The following is a 21,598-nucleotide window of genomic DNA, read 5'->3' on the forward strand; positions in this document are numbered from 1 at the left end:
GTGTTGGGGCCTTACCCGTGAGAACAAGTAAATCATCTACTTACAACTTTGCCTAGAGATCTTCTGAGTAAATATTTTCTCAATAATTCCAGTTCCTTACATAATTTTGATTTGGTTTCCAAGGCTCCATTTCTTTTGACGTAAAAATGAACGTAAAATTTGTTTTATGTTGTAAAAGTGAGCATAAAACAAATTTGATGTCTTTTTTTATGTCCAACGGAGTGCAAATGAATTCAAGTTCAATGCAAACAACAAGTCGACAGTATGTCATTAAGCTTTCTTACTGCAATAAATAGTTGAAGATCCAACTTCATTTCTGTTGATGATCTCTAGAGTCTCATCCATCTGAAAATCTGACCCTCTGTTTAAAAATCGGACTCAGGAATCCAACACTCTCAATGCCCAAGCATCAGGGTCAGCTCACTTCACAAACTCTGCTGCCAACCACCTGACTCTCTGGCAATGTCGCCAAGTTTAGAACCATGGTTGCAGTCCCATTTAAACCAGAAAAATGAGCTCTTTGCCCTTCATCGCGAATTGTGTTCTCTTGATCTTAGCTTCTGATCTTGAACAAGCTTCGACATCAAAGCTTCGAGCTTCTTTACATAAGGCCCCGGCTTGATAACATCAATGTTGTCCCATTTCGAGCACAATTCCTTGCTGCTCAGATTAACGACTTGATCTGAACACAAAGACTTTCCCCAGTCCACCCCACCCATTGGCCACTGAAGAATATCTTCATCCACCTTGAGGAGAATTGGGTCACCTTCCTTGAATCGCCTGGCAAAAGCGGCCCCACTTGTTACCATACCCTCATAATGGGATGATAGAGTGAGGAATTGTGACTCTAACTCTGAAGGGGTGTCCCAAACACTGTACCTTAGATCACTGTTGACTGTGGTATTTTGGAAATCAGGGGAGTTGCAGAGGACTGTGTGGAAGTAGGATTCCATAGGGAAAGCTACATTGGCAAAATACATGAGTAATTTTCTTGGGAGGTTATCCCATCCATGTACACAGTACTCCATGAAAGGCCTACTGAGGATCACCCATGGAGACCCTGTTGCATACAACAGAAACAAAAGGAAAATGTCCCTCGCTTTTCATATGATGAAATAAGAGATTTTTACTAGAGAAAAATTCCCGCTATATGATTAATGAAAAATTCCAGTAGTCACATTTTTCTTACTGAATAAAATGGGGGTATTTACAGAAAGCAAATTTTATTTTGTGAAATTGGTGATGCATTCCTCTTTTTAGAAAAATGTCACAAGCTAAGTCTAGTGTGGAAATTTCCCAAATAATCAGAAATTCTGTAAAACAGAACTATTTGAAATCATTTTCTAACACGGTTCCCCTTTTTTGTAAATTCCATTGAAAAACAATGCAGCAATTCTGTTTTTTTATTAGAAATTTAGAATGGGTAGTTTATGATGCTGATGGTTAGTCAAAGTGGGATAGATATCTGCATCCATTTGCTGATCTTCCATTTTGAAATTTAAATTTGCGAATTAGAATGGGCAGTTCATCAATTTCATGAAAATTCAGGTAGCATTTGTTTATTTGGGTAAACTTCCTTCACTTTTTTCTGAAATGGAGAATAAATTATAATGTCTGTTTCTGGGAATCGATCCCAGTGAATTTCAAATTAGTCTCATATCACAGTTCTACTGAAAATGGAAAAAATTTCTATAATCAGCTCGATTCTTATCTTGTGGCTTACTTATAAGCAAGTGTCTTGAGCTTAAAATATGGTATATCTTTTAGTGGAACAAGAAATTGCTACCGAGATAAAAACACGATACAATTAGTTCAAAATACTTGGATAGTTGGATGTATAGGGGGGAACTGACCTGTGTAAATCTTGAAGGCATCAGGTGTATCTCTAATTTCCTTAACATAAAAGATTGGGGTATTATCCGACAAATAAAGATTAGGATCGACAGCGACTTGATTAATCCTAACATACCTGCATGATTTTTAGTTGATTATTCAGTGTCTGTAAGGTTCAAAAATAGAAAAGATAAATCAGAAAACCAGCTCTTACGCTTCAATAATACTCACTCTTTCCAGTCTATATTACTTGTGTAATGAATAAAGTTCAGATCCCTCGGTAAAGAAGTGAAAACATGAAGGAGATCTGCAAATAAGTACAACAAGATTACAGCATGAACTTCAACAGAAACTATGATTTAAACAGTGTCAACAAACATTTGAATATTTCTGAAAAACAAAGATAGTATAAATAAGTGGGTACTCAACTTACACGTTGCCCAACCATGCTACTAAGTAGTTCCAGTTTTCAAAGCTTATAAAGATTCTGTTAGGTACCTAACTATTATGCCAAAAGCCCCAGGACTGATGGAACATATTTAGGCTAGGCCTTAAACCACTTAAGATTATAACATTCCACGACGCTCTGCAGCTGACCGCCTCGATGGCCTACTTTGTGGCTGCTTTCACTCTAGATGTTCTTGAGGCTCCTTTTCATGGGTCAGCTTTTCTGTCAGTGGCCCATTCTGTGATGGCTTTCATTCTAGTTACTCTAGGTAGTCCTTTTCACAATTTGTTCATAGCCCTTTTTCACAGGTGTCCTCTTCTGTGACTCGAACATGAGACGTAGTCCTTTTCACAAGTTGCTCGTAGCCCTTTTCACTGGTGCCCTCTTCTGTGACTCGAACATGAGACATAGTGTTGGCTCTGATACTGAATGTTTAGTACCTAACCAATACGTCAAAAGCCCTAGGACTGATGGAACACGTTAGGCTAGGCCTTAAACTACTTAGATTTGTATTAGACGAGCACCTTTTGGAGATATTAAAATGTCATCTAAATCAGACCCACTGTTCAAACTCCAATCTTATTGAAGGAAAGGAATGGCCATATTTAGCTATTCTGGGAAGGAAGAGAATTGATATGTGGCCCTGTTTAGTTGTTTGTTTCTCTTTTATCAATAAACTAGTTAGAAAAAAAAAAAGAACCAATCCAGATTCAAAGATACCCAATATGCCACTAATTGTCAAAATCCAGCATTGTATTGTTTCCTCTAATTAGAGCAATAGCAAGAATCAGATTGCTAGACATCATATAAGATATAAACATAGGATTTAATCCATTGAACCTCCAGTTTTCAGCTTCTACAACCAAACCAAGCAGAAATCCAGCATGTTTATATAGATATTTGTCTGAATTAATTAAAAATATAAAGTAATAGAAACAAAAGCCATTGTATCAGCTTACCATCTTGAGTAATAATTGGATAATCAGAAGCACTCAAAGTGATAAACCAATCCCAATCCATGCTAATTTTCAGTAGAATTGCAGCTGCGTGGAGTGTGGCAGAAAGAGCAGATGAACCTATCTGATCAACTGCATAAGATTGGCCGATCACATCGACATTTCGGAAAGCTCTGAAAACCCTTTCAGATTTAACTGAGAGGGCTAATTTAGTTCTCTCCCAACTCGAAGAACCAGCATCCAGATGCAAAAGGTACCTGTTCCTTGGATGATAAACTGCCCTCAACAACCTCAAAATCTTCGCACTGTCACCGCGAGTGCCCGAAATATAATAAGAAAAAATAGGAGGATTTCCAGACCCCTTTGATGGAACTCTATTCACAAATTCAAACTCCTCACTTGTACCCAAGAATTGGTCGTGCAGAAAGGAGCTCGAAAAAGCACCCAATACCAATAAACCAATCACAAAAACAAAAATTGCGATGGAAAAACCTAAAATCCATTGGGAAAATCTAAATATCCTCATTGGATCAGGACCCACTCTAACTTTCTAGAAAATCTTGACAGTGGAGATGATGAAAAATCGTTGAGAAAATAGGAGATTGTCAAGAACTTTTCTTACTTTCCAATGTGAGACTAGACTTTTAGTCTTCCTGGGGACTTTTCTACACCTCTGCCAGAAAACCCATTTTTTTGCAAAATAAAACTTTTTTATTTTCAATAATCATTTTCAAAAACTTTTTTATTTTGAAATCACTAAGGGCCCCTTTGGATACCTCAGATTTTGTATTTGGATTTGGAATTGAGTTTTCAGTACAAAATGAATAGATCTGCCAGCTCATGTTGAGGGAGACAGAGAGGTAAAGGGGTAATTCCTGCTGCAGGGGAGAGGTTGAGGAGCCAAGAGGGTGAAGGAAACTGCCAGATCCGTGGATTTCCAATTTCTTATTTCCACAGCTTATTTGGAAATCTGATCTTTTTCACTGTCAGTCGCTGAATTGGAAATTTAAGGATTTGATCGGGATCCAAATGTCAACGCAAAAAGGGCTGCAAATGTGAGAATTTCAAATCAAAATCTTCTCGGCATCCAAACGGGCCCTAACAGAACTATCCACACAAACAGACAATGCATGAAATAATCCCATCAGGCGGATGTACTCCGCCCATAAAATTTCAGGATCACCGCGAAACCTTGAAACTCAAATCGGGCTGCAAATGTGAGAATTTCAAATCAAAATCTTCTCGGCATCCAAACGGGCCCTAACAGAACTATCCACACAAACAGACAATGCATGAAATAATCCCATCAGGCGGATGTACTCCGCCCATAAAATTTCAGGATCACCGCGAAACCTTGAAACTCAAATCTGATCTAAATAAACCAAAACATACAAACAAGTCCTAAATTCTATATTCATTTTGCACTCTGCAATCCAAACTAATCCAAAATCAAAGTCAACACAATTAATCTGCGACTTAGAAACTCAATTTCTACCAAAACAAAACAATGAGAAACCTACACCAATCTTACTCCACAAATCTGCTCTCATAAAGATTCATATACTTCAGTAGAACCCATAAATTGAAATACCCATCAACGATCATACAAGAAGATCAAAAGGGTGGGGATATTTTTGAAGAATCTATCCGATTTGGGCAATAAGAGGTAAATAGTAAGGGAAAGAAAGCAAGATTGGCAATCCCATTCAAAGAAAAAAAATCAAGATTGGCAATCTCGGAAAGTTGCTAAGATGGGAATTAGGAATTAATTCAAGAAAAATAGAAAGTGAGGTAGAATATAAGCAAAGCAAAGTAACCAAAGAAAGTGATGTTTAAACGACAGGTTTTGTTTTAAAATAGTAAGAGAGAGAAGATGCCGAGGCGGTTTTCATCTTTGGCAGATTGTCGTTGTTTGCAGGCCGAGAGAGAGAGAGAGAGAGAGAGAGAGATTTGGCGGTGTTATTGACTTTTCATGTTAAAGAGGAAGGTATTATAGTTTTTTTTGAAGAGGTCGTGTCAACAAAGAGAGGGAGAGGCATGTGCATGGGAATTAGTTTTTTTATATTGGCACTCCGACTTTATAAAGTATAAAATAAAGAGGAATGCCAATATCAACACAGGGAGGGTATGTAAGGTTGAATAGATTCGAAAATACATTTTATTTAATAGATTTGCTAGGCAATTTCTCGGGAAGCCATTTCCTGGCTCACTTTTGCAGGAGAGAACAGCCACACAGGCTCACTTTTTAGCAGATTTTGTCTCATGAGGTTAAATGAATTAGACAAGATCTGAGGTTAAATGAGTAAGACAAAATCTGCTAAAAAGTGAGCCTCTGTGGCTGTTCTCTCCTGCAAAAGTGACCCAGGAAATGGCTTGCCGCGAAATTGCCTAGCAATTCCCATTAAATTACGTTTAATTATGTCATTTCACAATGACAGTGATGTTCAATGTTGCATGTCAAACAATAAAAATATAAACAAACCATATATTTAATTATCATATTTAAAGAGGAGTAAATAAATAATATCAACAGCCTTGGATCATGTGGACAACATAAAAAGAATAAAATATAAAAATGAAAAAGAGCATAAAATGAGAATTTAGAAAATTTAAAATAATTTGGGGAATGCTTTCAACTCTTCATTGCATTGAACTTGAAAAAAAAAGAAAAAGAGAGTAACTAATCCAATGGAATGAAGCCAATCGAGTTCTTTATCTTAGAGGGTCCTACCATGTAAATCAAATTGAATAAAATTTATCCCCATTGGATGACCCAATTTGATTGTTGGAATGCGAATAGGGCTGGCAATTTAACTCGGAAAACCGGAGATCCGCCCCGCCCCGCCCCGTTCGGGGAGGGGACGGGGAGGACCTTGGGCCCCGCCCTGATCCGCCCCGCCCCGCGCCGATTCATTACTAGCACCTTGCATCATAAAAAATAACTTATTTAAAATTTGAAGATCTATCAAATGATCATTTCATTTCCCAAAAGCTTTCAGGAGCAAATTAATGAATCAAAGACAACTGAGGTTGTGCAAATATCATTTTCCATAAAAATATGATTATGATTTAAGTTTGTCTTATATTCTGTATGTAAGTAGTTCTCACATTTCTTATTTCATCGGGTGGGAATTGTATGGGGATTTTTTCCCCGGCGGGGACGGGGATTCCCCGCAATCTCCGAAGCGGGGACGGGGACATGGAATGCAACATTCGGCCCAGCCCCGCCCCGTTGTCAGCCCTAAACATTCCTAAAAGGATGGGTCCCACACAATTATTTTCAAGGAATGGGGAATGCTTTCAACTCTTCATTGCATTGAACTTCAAAAAAAGAGAGTAAATAATCCAATGAAATGAAGCTAATCGAGTTCTTTATCTTAGAGGGTCTTACCATGTAAATCAAATTGAATAAAATTTATCCCCATTGGATGACCCAATTTGATTGTTTGAATGCGAATTTATTCCCAAAAGGATGGGTCCCACACACTTATTTTGAAGGAATGGGACCCGTTTAATATTTTCATTTTTATAAGTGGGAGCCACATTTAATCAATTTAGAGTTAGACTAACGCTTGGTACTTTGGTAGGTCACGACCTTATTGTAAAACAAACAATGAGGTAGGCTGACTATGGTAGAGGGGGTCTCAATTTGAATGATCTGAACCGTCCATTTGATAGGTCTGGCTTTCGATCTCCGCCCACTAAGAAAAACATGCCAATCATGCAATCCTAAATACCAATAATGTGTATTTTTAGCAGTGAATTTATTAACCATAGACATATATCCCTTATGAACCAAAGTACATTTATTATTCCTTTAATTTTATATTTTTATGTGCCATTATAAATGCACTCTGATGAGATGGTCCAATGGGTGTGCCCTTGTAGCCCGGTTTTGCAAGGATTCCCACCTGTTTAGCATTCTTAATATATAGGGAATCGATATTGGCACGACTATGTTTTGATAATGGGATGACTCACTTTGTTTTACACCTCTCCTATTGGCTGCTGGAAGAGCTTTTTGATAGCCTTTTACAGCTGATTAAAAGATATAAAAGAAGGTGAATTAGTCCCATTATCAAAACATTGTCCTGCTGTATTACATATTTGTGGAATTGGCTAGGTGATTTTGCGGAAAGCCATTTCACATCTGACTTTTGCATGAGAGAACAGCCATCTCATATGAATAAAAAATGAGCCTATGTGGCTGTAAAATAACAGAAAATTAAATTTCACTAATCTTGGATGCTTACAAAGAGAATCCATTGGTGCTTTTATTGAGCACTTTAATAATAAACATAGAAATAAATCAAGACAACTATGGAAAGAGATAACACTAGAATATTCTAATCTAACCTAATCAAATCTACTTTCCTAATCTCTCTTGCTTGCCTTTTCTAATCCACTCGGCTAATTTATCTAGTTGCTTCATTTAGCCAATTTACCCAATCTACCTCCAAGATGATCCAACGGTGAGATCTTAACCCAATCCAACCGTTGGATCCCACATATTCTAACATGGCTGTTCTCTCACGCAAAAGTCAGCCTAAAATGGCTTTCCACAAAATTGCCTAGCAAATCCCTATATATGTATAAAACCTAAGTTCCGCAACAAAAATTGCATATTATTTGATGTTAGACTTGATTTAATTAGATGATTGGCTTGATATTTGGGTCATAAGGTATCTAAACCAAGGCCTATCAAATAAACGGTTCTGATCAACCATAGGAGGGACCCTATTTAGCCATACACCTTCTAAATGACATAACATAGAAAAGAACTCATTATAAAAGTATATGATATCGATTTTGAACCTGTCTTTTAGATCTATAGTTAATGAAATTTTGTTCAATTCACGTCATGAATGACGGTACCTAAAAAGGATCTACAAGTAAAAAAAAAAAAAAAAAAAGAGGTTTAGTTGAACCCTTCAAGCCTTGTTGAGCTCGTTGAAAGTGTGAATGCAACCCTTATTTTTGCAACCTTAGCTCAGTTTTAAAAGTGTTTTCCTAATATAAAATGGGAAATGATATCAACACTCACATGTTATAATAAGAGGCGCTCAAGTCTCTTGCCGTTTAGTATTTAAAGGGCTTGAAAGAGCTTTTTGAAAACTGTAACATCCTTCTGACAGCCCTTTAAATACTAAACGATAAGAGAGTTGAGCGCCTGTTATTAAAAAGTTTGAGTGTTGATATCATTTCCCTATAAAATATGACGTGATAATAAAAGAAAGGGGAGTGATAAATCGAATCCCCAAAATGATAAATCGACTCCCCATGTGTCTTTCTCTCTCCTCTAGGTTGGAGAGAGAAAGAGGAGAGAGAAAGACACATGGGGAGTTGATTTATCCATTTGGGGAGTCGATTTATCACTGCCCTAAAAGAAATGCCTTTTATTGTTTTCTTAATGTAGTAGATGCGATTGAAAGTATAGTTTTCATAGAAAAGATGTGTGTATAATCAATCACTGATTAAAGAAATACACAGCGAATAAGTAGATGATAAGGGTATTGTTTTTAAAAGTTTTATTAAGTGCTTAAATAACCGCTTCTTCACTTGTAGCATGTAACGAGTGAGAAAAAATTGAACGATGTCTCCTTTTTATATGACATGAGTTTGGAAGAAGAGGTCATCAGCGGGTCCCCTTCATCAGTGCTGAAGTAAGGGTGATTTTTATATAGTCAATTTCGTAGGAAACCATTACCTGGTCCTCTCTTTTTCAAGAGAGAAGAGCCACCTCAGATTTAAATTTGTCTTATTCATTTAATTAATGTGAGGTGGCACTTCTCTGCTGAAAAATAGACAGGGGTCACAAAATTACTTTCGGGAAATTTCCTAGACAATCCCTTTGTATAATTTTGTCTCCAATTAGGGATTTGCTAGGGACCATCGCAGAAAGGTATTTCGGCTGGCTGTTGCATGTTAGAGCAGCAACCTCAGATGTATTAAATGAATAAGACAAAATCTGCTAAAAAGTGGGCCTGTGTGGTTGCTCTCACACGCAACAGCCAGCCGCAGAACGCCTTTATGCGATGGTCCCTAGCAAATCCCCTCGAATTATATCATAGGTATATTCATGTGCACCCTATGACTACAGTATTATAATCTCTGAATAGAGTGAAAGTTGTTTGATCACCATTGAACATGACAAATCACTTAAATATCTTGTGTTCTCCATTAATATTTATTTCCTTTTTTTGTTTGATTTTTCTAGTTATTTGCATTTATTTTTTTGTACCCAAGATTGATTTATCTGGTCATTTTCTTTTGTTCCTCCGTCGGATGTATTTGTGTAAATATCATTTTCTCATGTAGTTTCTTAGTAATCTTGCTTGTGTGTTTTATCTTGTAGACTTGCTTAATAATGTACTGTTAGTTTTCAAGATCTTACTGTCTTTTATTCTTTCTTTAGTTTAGGTAGTCTCTTTCATCTTAAACCATGCATATTTTCTTATTTTTATATTGTTTAGCACATGTTCAATTATTGTAGTTAGGCCACGTTTGGCAGCCATGAATATTTTTTTTCCATGGAATATTAGTTTATCAAGCGGTAAGAGAGGGCCAGGAAGGGTGAGAGATGAAGAGACTATTGATCAATAATGAGTTAAGGAGGTATTTTGAGAAAATGACAATTAAAGATTTGTCAGAACAACTCAAAACATTTCTCAACAAAAAGCCAACCCACACTCTCTCTCCTCTTCAAACAGATAAACATCCATTATATCAATCAAGCCATCCTCATTACAAAAGCTTTCGAACATTAAAATTTGATAAGAGAAAGAAAACACAAACTATACACCCAAGTTGAAAATACCACCTCTAGCTTAAGGCCCATCATCATCATCATCATCAGCATCAACAACCAAACAAATAAATTCCCAAACTGTGCATACCTCTACAACACAAGCGCCTACACTGGTATGACATCGATCTTTGAAGCGTCTTCACATCTCAAAACAATCCCTTCAAGACTTGCGGGAAGGATACACTTAGCCCATTGACATCCAGTGGAGAAGGGTTCGGGGGGAGGGACTATCATAAGCACATTATCATTCCTATGGACTACTCCCATTACACTAACAGTGCTTCCTTCTTTTATATACCTAGAGTCAGAAAAAATAGAAGCATAGTCAATAGAAATACCAATCGGACGACGCGGCAAACAAAATGCTCAGTTTGTTATCCTCTGAACGATAAAAAATGCACTCGTCCTAATTCCCATATTCAGATAAGCTAGACTACAATGAACAATACGCATAAGATCGATGACTGGTCCAATATATCACTGCCAGACACCTGTTCTTCCGAAACAACAAATGACCAGGAAAATTTTCTTGCTCCTTTTTTTTGTAACGGTTAATGATCATGTAATAATGAGAAATTATCGCCACTCAAAAAAATTTACTCTTAAATGGTAACATTTGAGATTCATGGGTCTGGAACACCGGTAAGTCAGACTCAAAATATTATAGGGCAACCACAACATAAGAACAAAAAAAGATAAGAAAATGTATGGTTAAGAGGTGATTTTGTTGAAAAATTCAAAAAGTCCAAGATGACAAATAGGACACATGAAATACAAAGTTGAGGATCTAGTATAGATGCTAGTAAAGGAGTTGAGATTACCCTTCTTTCATCCGCATTACACGATCATCACTTGAAAGGTTCCTTTCCCCCAACCATCTGATAAATTCTGGAGAGAATTCTCTGTTCTTCTGATTGATGTCAACAACAATGGACTCATCAACGTATGGAGTTACCCTTGCACCATACCCAGTTTTAACCAATGCTCTCAATCCAGACTGAAAATCAGAGATGTAAAAGTCGACGACATGCCTCTGCCACAATCCAAAATCAGAATGAAAATGACTGTCCGATAAATACATGAAAACCAAGAGAACAACCTAGGCAAATGAATTCTTTTCAAAGAAAGCCAAAGAGCACAATGTCCTCTTCACAATTTAAAAAAGTGCAGATAAAGGACACAGGATTCCTCGTCACCATAATCTGAATTCATATATATATATATATATATATATATATATATATATAATAAAATTGACAGTCAAAGCTAACGGTGAACTGAGAATTCACTCCTCAAAAAAGAATCCCTACAAGCATTGACATTGAAGATAAATATACAAAATTCATCAGATACACTAGAGGGGGCTGTCCCCAGTAAAAAAAGGGGCAGCATATATAATTTCCCACTTATTGTGGGACACATCTGCCCCTTTGTAATATGTTCTTATTTTCTCTAAGGAGTCTTTTATTGTTCCAAAATAAAGAAAAAAAAAATGTGAGAACTTATGTTAAAGAACATGTTAAACCTGACTGAAATGATAGTTTAGCTAACCCACCTCTAAAGATCGGAGTCCCCAGGTAAAACGGCGATGTGTGGCATTGGCAGCCTTTGAATCCCATCCCCTGTATTCGTATAAACTTGTAGAGGTGTATACGCATCTAGAAACCTTTTGGAAGGATGACTCAAGGGGCACATTTCCACATGTAACTACCTGCAAGGGATTTAAGTCCATGTCACATAATGAATTGACACTAATCACTAGAAGTGAAGCACATTTAAACTAATATTTAAAATCTACAAAGACTGGAAGAGCATTTATCACGCATAAATATCATAAAAATTACAGAAATAGCATAAAATTTTTTTTTTTTTAAATGGTGACAAATAGCATAAAATTATTGCACAGAAAATACAATACTGTATAAAGATGGAAGTTCAAAAGGAAATACAACAGATCAGCACATGCTATATACTACCTACCATTTTAATCCACATGTAGTGTTAGCAACAAAACACATAGAATTAAACAGGCCCACCCCTCTAAAAGAGCCGTATGAAGTACTAAAGGTTAAATTTTTAGTGCATTCTGCCATATTCCTCAAGAGGCTACATACCCCAGAAACTTTGACATATTGCCCATTTTTAGCAGTTCTAAGCTCGGCATCGGGATAACGGGCAATGAAACCAGTGATACCTCTCCTTCCCCAATAAGTATTCCAAGTGAAAACTGTAGCCACGGCGACAAAGAGAACCACGACAACAATAAGAAGAACGGCATTGCGGACAGCTCCGAGTATGAAACCACCAGCAATGAATCCCATCACAAAAAGCAAAATCACCGACCACAATATTGGCTTGGGGAAGCCCCTCTTGAAGGAATAGTCATCCTCCTGGCTGAGATTAGTGACGGCGTGATTGTGAACTATAGAAGCACTATGTAGCTTGAGAGACCCAAGAGAGTCTAACGGACCAGATACTTTCCGAGGGGCACCAGATGAATTAAGTGACCCGGAAGAAATAGGCCCAGAGGTAATGAGCCCTGTGGCAGGGAGAACTGGTGGGAGAGGTCCAGAATTTTGACGCACAGCTGGGTTGACCCCTCCAGATTGAGGTCCTGATGACTTTTTAACTGACTCCCCATGTTTATTAAGTGGGCCCGAATTAGACTTCTGTCTACTTGATCCTCCCGTGACCATCGAAGCAGAACCAGAAGTAGAATAACTCACCCGAGCCGCAGCATTGGGCATAATTGGTCCCGAGTGTGAAGCAGCGCCTCCAAATGATCCGGTCCTTGAAGGAGCGTTAGCTATAGGCCCAGACTTCCTTGACTTTGAGCTGTCTACAGGAATATCAAACATTTTTCCAAGTTCACCAGATTTCTTGATATCTCCACCCGTGTATGGCATAGCCGTGGAGCTCATGGTTGGAGGCCTTTCCTTTGCCTGCTCCGGTCGCCCCGATACGTAGAGGCCATTGCTGAGCTGGTGGGATGGGAATCTGGAACCCATCAAGATTAATCAAAAGATCCGACGAAAATCGACAAGCTGAAAACTACCAATTACTCCCCTTATGAACCCAACTGCTACAACTATGACTCGGGAGCACCAAATAAGAGTAGGGGATCTACATCCAATGGCATCAGCATGATTGGGTAGAAACAACAACAAAATCTCAGTGCCTTGATGTGGGACTCAAAAGACATTCTGATAAAAAAAAACCATGGAGCTCATCAGATGATATTTAAGTGTGCAAGATATATGTCCACACATGTCCATCAAACTTAAAAGAGTAAAGCCATACGATATTTAAACAAAAAGGGGCAGTGGCATATTGTTTAAAACAACTGAGCTTTTACGATGAATCAGACCTCCACCACCATTATTCCTCAAGCACTTATAGTCTTTATAGAAACATTTACACAGAGAGATCACAAAGTTCTAGACCAATGGAACTCTGGGCATTCATTCAAGTTACAAGCACATTATGTTCAGACAGATAAACTTAAACTTTTCTGTGTCAAATCATGTCGGTATCTCAGAAACCAGTTTGCATGAACAGTCAACATATTCCTCAATCCATGGGGGCAGGCAAAGTTCATTTACTAAAGAAGAAAAATTCCAATTCCGCAGCTTCACTGACTACAATAAGAAATAGCAAAATAAGAAACTAAGAGGGAGGTGAATAGAGAAAAGCTGCAACTACAAAAGGGGAAGGAAAGAACAATGAAAACATCACCTACCATTATAAAAATAATCAAAATATCCAAAAGTACAAAAGAATTAGTCGCAAAACAGCTCAAGAAACAAAAACCAATGGAGGGAAGAAATTTTTAAGATCATATCCTAATTCATCATGCAAAACAGCTTATTGCAAATGAGAACTTAAAGAAATTCTGCCAGGACAGCCATCCAACGTCTTTAATGTCAAGAACTAAACATTAAATGCATAAAATAAGAAGTAATACTTGTAGAACCAGACAAAGTTAACATAACAGCACCTTAAATCTGATGATTATCTTTCATTTCCATCAATATAGATCAAACAGAAAACAGAAAACAGAAAACAGAAACCAGACCACACCACAAACAGCAAAAGAAATCAAGACAAAACCTCAGATATACTGTTGAGTGTTGACAACAAAAAATGAGGAAAATGGAAACTAACCCCGTGTATATTTTATCCAAGGGAATAAAAAAAAATTGCTAAGAAAAAACTCCAAAACGGCAACCAACAGACTATCATTCCTGAAAATAAGCAGCTGATCACAATCATAAAGCCCCAACAAGAATGCAAGGACTTGCACAAAATCAGTCATTTTGAGAATAATGTGAGAACCAGAACTAAGATCAAATAAAGAGACCAGGAACAAAAGTCTAAAGCAAGAAACAAAAGATACCCAGAACCCTATCCACGGAGAAGGATTCCCCAAATCAAATTTTGCAGAACCTCAAGAATTTGAAGCACCCAGTAATTTCTATCTGAAAGATAAGAACCAAACTCATTCTCCAAATCAAGCGACAAAATTTATACCGAGATCTCCATTTCCAACAAAATGACCCGAATTGAAAATCTTCTAATTTGCTATATTCATAAAAGCCAACTAAACAACATCTGTAATTTGAAAATCAAAACTCAAAATCCATATCAAAATCCTGTGTTCAATTTTCGAGCAAAATGAGAAAGATCAAACACTAGAATTGGTAGAACTATACCATTTTTAAAAAAAGGATCTGAAAATCAGAATCCCCATTCCAAATAAAGAAACAAAAGATACTTACATTCTCTATAGCAAAAAAAAAAGAAAAAGGGGGAAAATCAAGACCATATACACTGAGAGACTTCAACAGAATATCAATATTTTCATATATGAAACCCAACAAACATATTCCGAACTTCAAACAAGAAACTAATGCACCCAACCCATGATCTAATTCCCAGTAAAAATGAGCAAAAGGACAGGATTAAAACCCGCAGACGTATGCACACAATAACAGATAAATAAACACCACTATTTATCTACAACATCTGGGAGCACAAACAGTTACCCGGACACCAAATGCAGAAGCAAAACCCACCCAAGATCCAATTTTAAGCTAAACAAATCAAGGGGAAAGATTAAAAACCTACAGAAAACAAGAAAATGATGAAAATGAATTTTCTTTTTTCTTTATGAATGATACGTGTTACTACTAAAACAGCTCCAATTTGCAAAAACCCCTACCATTTTGGATATGTGGGATTCAAAAAATAGGTAACCAAGCAAAACAAACATATGATCCAATTTACAGCAAAACCACGAAAAATGTGAAAGATCGTAAATATTAGAAAAGCAATTCACAGAGATCCTACCATTTCTAACATTCAGAACTTCAAACAAACAAAAAACCCTATATTTAATCAAAATACTAACAAAACCCTAACATTTCCAACATATAGATTACGAGAAACAGAACCCATATCCCAAATGAAGAGAAAAACATACCCATTTCAGTTTCCGTGAAAGGAAAGCAAAATGAGAGAGAGATCGAAAACCCTAGTTCGAGATTCAGACCCCCAAAGTAGAAAAAGGACAGAAAAAAGCAGAACCCGAATCACAAATTCCGATACAAAAATACCCACATTCTCATTCTATGGAAACAAGCAGAGTTGAAAGATCTAAACTCCTAACTTCAGATTCAGAGCTTACAGAAAAATAAAGGAAAAAACACAGAGAGGAAGAAAAGAAGGAAATGAAGAAATTTTCATACCTTTAAAATTGGGAACATGGCCTATCAAGGGGAGACAAGAAATGGCCATAAGTTGAGATCGATCGACATCACTATCGAGCTTTTTGACTGGTTGTCACCTACAAAACATCCAGCAGAACTAAAAAAAAATTAAAAATAGATATTTTGAAAAACACTTCACATCTTCCTGTCTCCATTTGTACACTCTTTACCTTTTAATGACCCAATTACCCTCATATCTTTGTTAACAATCAAACCTACCATGACCTTACCCACCATTTTCGTGTGATTTTCCTGTTTGGATACAGGTACTTTACTTTGTAGATTAGTGGTATAAATGTATAATAAGTATTCAATTGGGAGGAGACAAACATTGGGTTTACCTATAATTTACCTGGTGGTAGAATAGTGATAAGTAGTGTTTGTATGCAAACCTTCTAGAGCAGTGGGGGGGGGGGGGGGGGGTGTCATTACAAATATAAAAGGAGATGAGAGAGCATCATTTTCCAAGCCAAATTCATCCTTTTTTGATGAGAAATTTGACTTGGAAAGTACGGGGAGGGGACATTGATGCCATGTCACCAGACATGCAATTATTACCTTTGAAACTTGAATGGTAGTCTCCAGGAAGTTCGATGCTACATTGGCAACCAAGCATCATAAAATTGAAGAAAAGTGATTTTTTGCTTGGAAATTGCTTAAAGATGCCAGGCATGTGGCATCCGAAGAGACCCAATATTTTTTCAAAAAGCACTGTATAGCTGATTCCATATATGATGATCCAAATTGTCCATTTGATGATCCACAACTTAAATAGGTTGTCTACAAAATATCATTCCCACATGATATTCTTAGCCCTCTGATCTATAGAGAAACTGCTTACCATAGAAACTTTTATAGACCGGAGGATTGAGATCATCCTATGGAAATGATTATTTGGAGACAACCTATTTACATTGTGGTCCATCAAATGGATCATCCTATGTTTTAATGAAAAGGCTACTTATGTTACCACCACTATGTTTTGATAATTGTACTAACTTTTCTTGTCTTTTATTATTTGAACAGCAGTCAAATGTTATTTAAAAAGCTCTAAGAATCCAATTAAAAATTAAAGAAAAGACCAGGTGAGTTTGGGCAATTATTTAAAATAGTGCCAGTATCAGTATCCTCATTTTATAATTTCTGCAAAGATGAGGGAGATCCAGCCATCCGGGTAATTTTGATCTGTCTTCGGTCAACCGACAACGTGCTGTGCTTAGCTGTGGGTAATTTGGTAATTTCGGAGGGAAGTGATGTTTCTCCTAAAAAACGGTTGGGTTGGTTCTGAATGATGCTACTACAGCCATCAGCGGCGTTTTGGACATTTTGTTTGTGATGGTCCTGTCAAATAATCAAGGGTGTTTCGGACATTTCACGGAACTCACTCTTCGTTTTTGTTTTTGCACCACTACCGCCGCTACCTAGTCCCCACAGGATAACGATGTGTTAACCAAGTGTGTCGGAAAACGGCATCCCGATAAATCGCCGATCCAACCCCATAAATCGGTAATAAAGTAGTTTATTCCCTAAAAGCAGTTCATTGACTCACAGGAGTAGACCCGGCAAAATGGGACCCCTACCCGCAGGTACACCCGGCCCGTAAGGGTACAGGTACCAATTTCAATACCCGCGAAAAAAAATACCCGTACCCGTGATCCGCCGGTGGGTGTGGGCGGACGTTAGTGCTTGCTAGGGGTGTCAATGGATCCAGACGGTCCTATGGATTGTCCGAATCCGAATGTTAATGAACGGGATCTAAACATATGAATAGGATCCATGGGCATATTTCGGATCATCAAATCTGGGATCCGAAAAATTTTGGATTGTGTATGGACACACCACAGATGCCCATTGGATAGTCACGATCCGAAATGGTTTACAAAAATACCCTCCAAATTTTGTTAATGCTAACCATTCTATGAAGGGTATTTTGGTCAAAACATCTTTATCACTTAATGAATCGGATGGGAATGAGATTTCACTCATTTCAGTCGTTTCATTTCATACTTTCACGAAGGAAAAGAGAGAGGGGTTTTGTTCTTTATGCATCATATTCTTTGATAATAGTGATACATTATATTTGTGTATGTAATTTTGATTAGTTTTATTGTTTACAAGCATTATTATACACATAGATTAATCATAGACAAATTTTTAATTTACTTGAAGAAAATGCATAGAGCCACACTAATAGTGGACTGCCATTCTATCTATTTTTTTTAAAATTAATTGTTTACTTAGCTTAGTGGGACATAATAGGACACTCCGATGGATGGTCCGAATTAAAATTGACCGTGATCATGACGTGGAAAGTAGGATCCGAAGAACAATCCGACTCCGACCCGACTGATAAGGAATTTGAATGGATCGTGACTGTGACATAGGTGGATCCGACCCGAAGTGGATCCGTTGACTCCCCTAGTGCTTGCGGGTGCCCGCGGGTTACCCGCCATTCAGTTTTTAACTTTTTATTCTTAAGGCCTAAACACTAAACACTAAAAACTAGACTATGTGGGTGGGCCAACAAAAACAAGTCAAAGCAATTAGACAAGGTGACCGGTATCTTTGGTTGTACCAAAACAAACATTTGTTAAAGTAAATGAAAAATTGTATGATGAATGGGCGTATAAACATGTACTCATCATCCCATCCTTGATATTTGATCCAACAGCAACTGACTTGTTAAGAAGCTGCTGTTGGATTAAATATCAAGGCTTGTACATCCATCGTACCACATTTATGTGTTCATACACCCATTCATCATATAATTTTGTATATATATATATATATATATATATATATATATATATATATATATATAATTTCTTCTTTAAATTTGACGGGTTACCAGCGGGTATACCCGTACCCGCCCGGGTGGGTTCCGGGTTCATGAAAGGCTACCCGTACCCGCCCGGGTTACCCCATTTGCCAGGTCTACACAGGAGCCCTTGTCAACAAAACAAAAAAAGTACAAGGGCTCTCCCGGCTAGGGGTGAGTTTGGCATTCCTCTAAGTGATCAAAAACCCAAATCTTATCATCGTCCAAACCAATTTTCAATTTAGGCCATGTTTGGCCCTAATGAACAAATATTTCATGCAATATTTGTAGGGCCAGTAATGACTTAAGAGAGATGTGGGGGCGGGGGAGATGGAGGGAGGATTGACAGTGTGGGAGCAAGAGGAATATGACAAGTTTCTAAAACTTAGGACAACCAAAAACCAATTCTAAATAGGTATTTTCTTTTCACTAATTTTGGGGATTATTTTATGTCATCTCTACCCCGCCAATACAATTCTCTACCTCTCCTTCCTTCTCACAGAGTGAGGCCTAAGAATTATACCATGAAATAATTTTTCATGACTACCAAACATGGCCTTAGATACTCAGATGCTCATTTTTTTTACAAGGAACAATAAAAAGTGGTAGAAATACAAGGTTTAAGGATCATCCCATGGGGATGATTTATAGGTTGTGGCCTATCTAGCTACGATGGGCCCCAGCAGATGAATGGTTTAGATCATCCAAGTAGGTAGGCAAATGAATGGTTTAGATCATCCAAGTATTGTACGTTTTGTTGCATTGGAATTTTCATGGAAATACACACCAACGTATCATATGAAATCTCATATTATTTGCGTTCAATATATATGTACTGGCATGTATAAATTAGATTAACGAATTCCCATTGATAAAATGGGAAATCATTTATTTGTCTTTTCTTGACAGTGAGGAAACAGACAAAACACTGGAGGTGAAAATGTGGCCATTTCAGGAAAAGACAAAGGGATGGAAATACCATTTACGTCAATAACATAGAAAGGCAACTAATATTGGCACCACCATATTTTTTTTAATTAAACAAACTCAGTTTGTCATTTCTGTTTTAATTATCTTCAAAGAGGGGACTTGCTGATGAAGCGGGCACTTGCATTTAATAATGACACTATTAACTTCTTTTTTCTTGATGCCACAGGGTATAGCCACCCATTGGGCAGGACTAATCCCTACAGATGCATGCAATCACCCATAAACCACGTGCATTGGATAAGCCCGGGGATTCAAACTCTATCTATGGTGGGCAAGCCCACGTCACCAGATGCCAGCCGATGTGGGTTGACTCCCAACTTTATTAAACACAGTATGGGAAAGTTGCCTTGTTTCCCATGTGTGTATCCCTTATGTATTTAGGTGATGGGTACTATAATTTGAAACATAATTTTTAGGTTTTTGTAAAAACCTTTTTTTTATAGGTAAGCTGGGGTTTGGCGGGGATCCCTACCGGTTTATCATAATGGGAAAGATATTACAATCAGCATACAAAACACTACCGCTATCATAAGAATAGGTAGACAAACCAAGAGAACAAACACACGGCCAATCCTTAGAAGCAGTATCTAAGGAAAAGAGAAAAGACAAAGGATCTCAAGACTCACATTAAACGCTGCTGTTCAAAGGCGTCTATCATCCTCTGGCTCCACTTCCTGGCTCTCTGGCTCTTCCTCAAATTCTGATGGTTTTTTCTACGCACCTCCTACCAAGCTTCATTCTCGTGGAGGGGGTCTCCTTTTGTTTGGCCACCTTCTTCCGTTCATGGGGCTTGTCCATGGGTGTTGTTTTTGAGCCGCCATTCCTTTTCAGTTGAATCATCAACTTCATTGTGGGTAGGGTCGACCTCAAGATTCTCAAGAGTTGAAGAAGCAAGAGGGGGGCCTTTATAAAGAATTTCATGAGTCTCTAGCTGAGTTTCTTTGTATTCCAACAATTCATGAATTTTTAGAATACTGAAATTATTTCATAGGGGAACCTCTTCTAGGATTTTTTCATGCTTTGTCTGGGCTGACTCTTCTTCTTTTCCTTTGTGAGGAACTTTCTGCACTGGAATAGTGTTTATATATGCATCCTTGCAAATCATCTTTTCTCTTGGAATCCATTCTTGCTTTACGGTTTTGTAAAAACCTATGATATAAAATCCCTCTTTCTCACAAGAAGAAAGAGTGGGAGGCAAGAGTGTAGATCTGAAAATGAGAGATAGGAAAAGACAGGAGAGAGTAAGAGAGAGAAGGAGAGAGAAGGAGTGTGCCCTCTTAAGTTCTCGGGTTCCTCTTGGGTCTTCTTGGGTTCTTCTTACGTGTATGGTCTTAGTTGAGAAGCAAAGAAAGAGTTGCGGGTTTGTGGATTTCAGTTTATCCATTGTAATCTTTGTATATTGTTTTTCTCATAGTGGAAGATTGTGTTATCACCCGTTGATGTAGGCATCTTGGCCAAATCACGTAAAATTTTGGTGTTCATCTTGCGCCTTATGCTTGCTTTTACTTTTCCGTTTATTTGTGCACGATCGGATCATATTTGATAGGCGGATTTTCTCAACAAGCACTTTCCTGGTTAGCTATTGATAGCTCGATAGAAATTTATAACCTCCTTTAATGACTAAGTAGAAAACTGCAAATTGAAGAGTGGTGTGCTATTATTTAAAGCATATATATATATATATATATATAGAGAGAGAGAGAGAGAGAGGGGTTACCAAAACCTTGAAAATGTGAAGTGTGTTTTCAAGAAGGGAAGACAGAGAATGAAGTAAATGCACAGAATAAGGTTGTTTTCATTTCATCATTAAATAATTCACTAAAGAAATAAGTAAGATTGTCCTAAATTGAAGCTTATTAGGAGAAATTATATGGTGCCGACCGTCAAGTGTAAAGGATTGAGAGAGGAAAAAAACAAACCCTTGAATAAAAAAAGGGGTTTGGATAAAAAAGGGTGGGTGGTTTTTTCTCTCTCCGC

At 37.5% G+C, this 21,598-nt stretch overlaps 2 protein-coding genes across 6 annotated transcripts; both read right to left on the reverse strand.

Annotated features, from left to right (window-relative positions):
• Positions 1 to 200: 200 nt before the first annotated feature.
• LOC143851601 (beta-glucuronosyltransferase GlcAT14A-like) lies at positions 201 to 5,166 on the reverse strand. 2 transcript variants are annotated; one of them, XM_077361077.1, is made up of 5 exons: positions 3,241 to 5,166; positions 2,065 to 2,140; positions 1,854 to 1,969; positions 880 to 1,060; positions 201 to 780 (listed from the first exon to the last, which is right to left on the reverse strand). In XM_077361077.1, the coding sequence occupies exons 1-5, from the start codon at positions 3,761 to 3,763 to the stop codon at positions 528 to 530; spliced, it is 1,149 nt and encodes a 382-aa protein (XP_077217192.1). In that variant the 5' UTR covers positions 3,764 to 5,166; the 3' UTR covers positions 201 to 527. The 2 variants fall into 2 exon arrangements, with proteins under 2 accessions (XP_077217192.1, XP_077217191.1); XM_077361076.1 differs by having other exon boundaries at positions 201 to 1,060.
• A 4,770-nt stretch (positions 5,167 to 9,936) lies between these two features.
• On the reverse strand, positions 9,937 to 16,135 carry LOC143851387 (putative membrane protein At1g16860). Of its 4 annotated transcripts, XM_077360794.1 has the most exons (6): positions 15,984 to 16,135; positions 15,793 to 15,890; positions 12,160 to 13,248; positions 11,601 to 11,756; positions 10,867 to 11,078; positions 9,937 to 10,343 (listed from the first exon to the last, which is right to left on the reverse strand). In XM_077360794.1, the coding sequence occupies exons 3-6, from the start codon at positions 13,051 to 13,053 to the stop codon at positions 10,151 to 10,153; spliced, it is 1,455 nt and encodes a 484-aa protein (XP_077216909.1). In that variant the 5' UTR covers positions 13,054 to 13,248; positions 15,793 to 15,890; positions 15,984 to 16,135; the 3' UTR covers positions 9,937 to 10,150. The 4 variants fall into 4 exon arrangements, with proteins under 4 accessions (XP_077216909.1, XP_077216908.1, XP_077216910.1 ...); XM_077360793.1 differs by lacking the exon at positions 15,984 to 16,135 and having other exon boundaries at positions 15,793 to 15,968; XM_077360795.1 differs by lacking the exons at positions 15,793 to 15,890; positions 15,984 to 16,135 and adding an exon at positions 15,528 to 15,749.
• Positions 16,136 to 21,598: the final 5,463 nt, after the last annotated feature.

Source organism: Tasmannia lanceolata, unplaced genomic scaffold (genome assembly GCF_043159265.1).
Source record: "Tasmannia lanceolata isolate RefF3 unplaced genomic scaffold, GAP_Taslan_0.1 ptg000018l, whole genome shotgun sequence".
Lineage (NCBI taxonomy): Eukaryota > Viridiplantae > Streptophyta > Magnoliopsida > Canellales > Winteraceae > Tasmannia > Tasmannia lanceolata.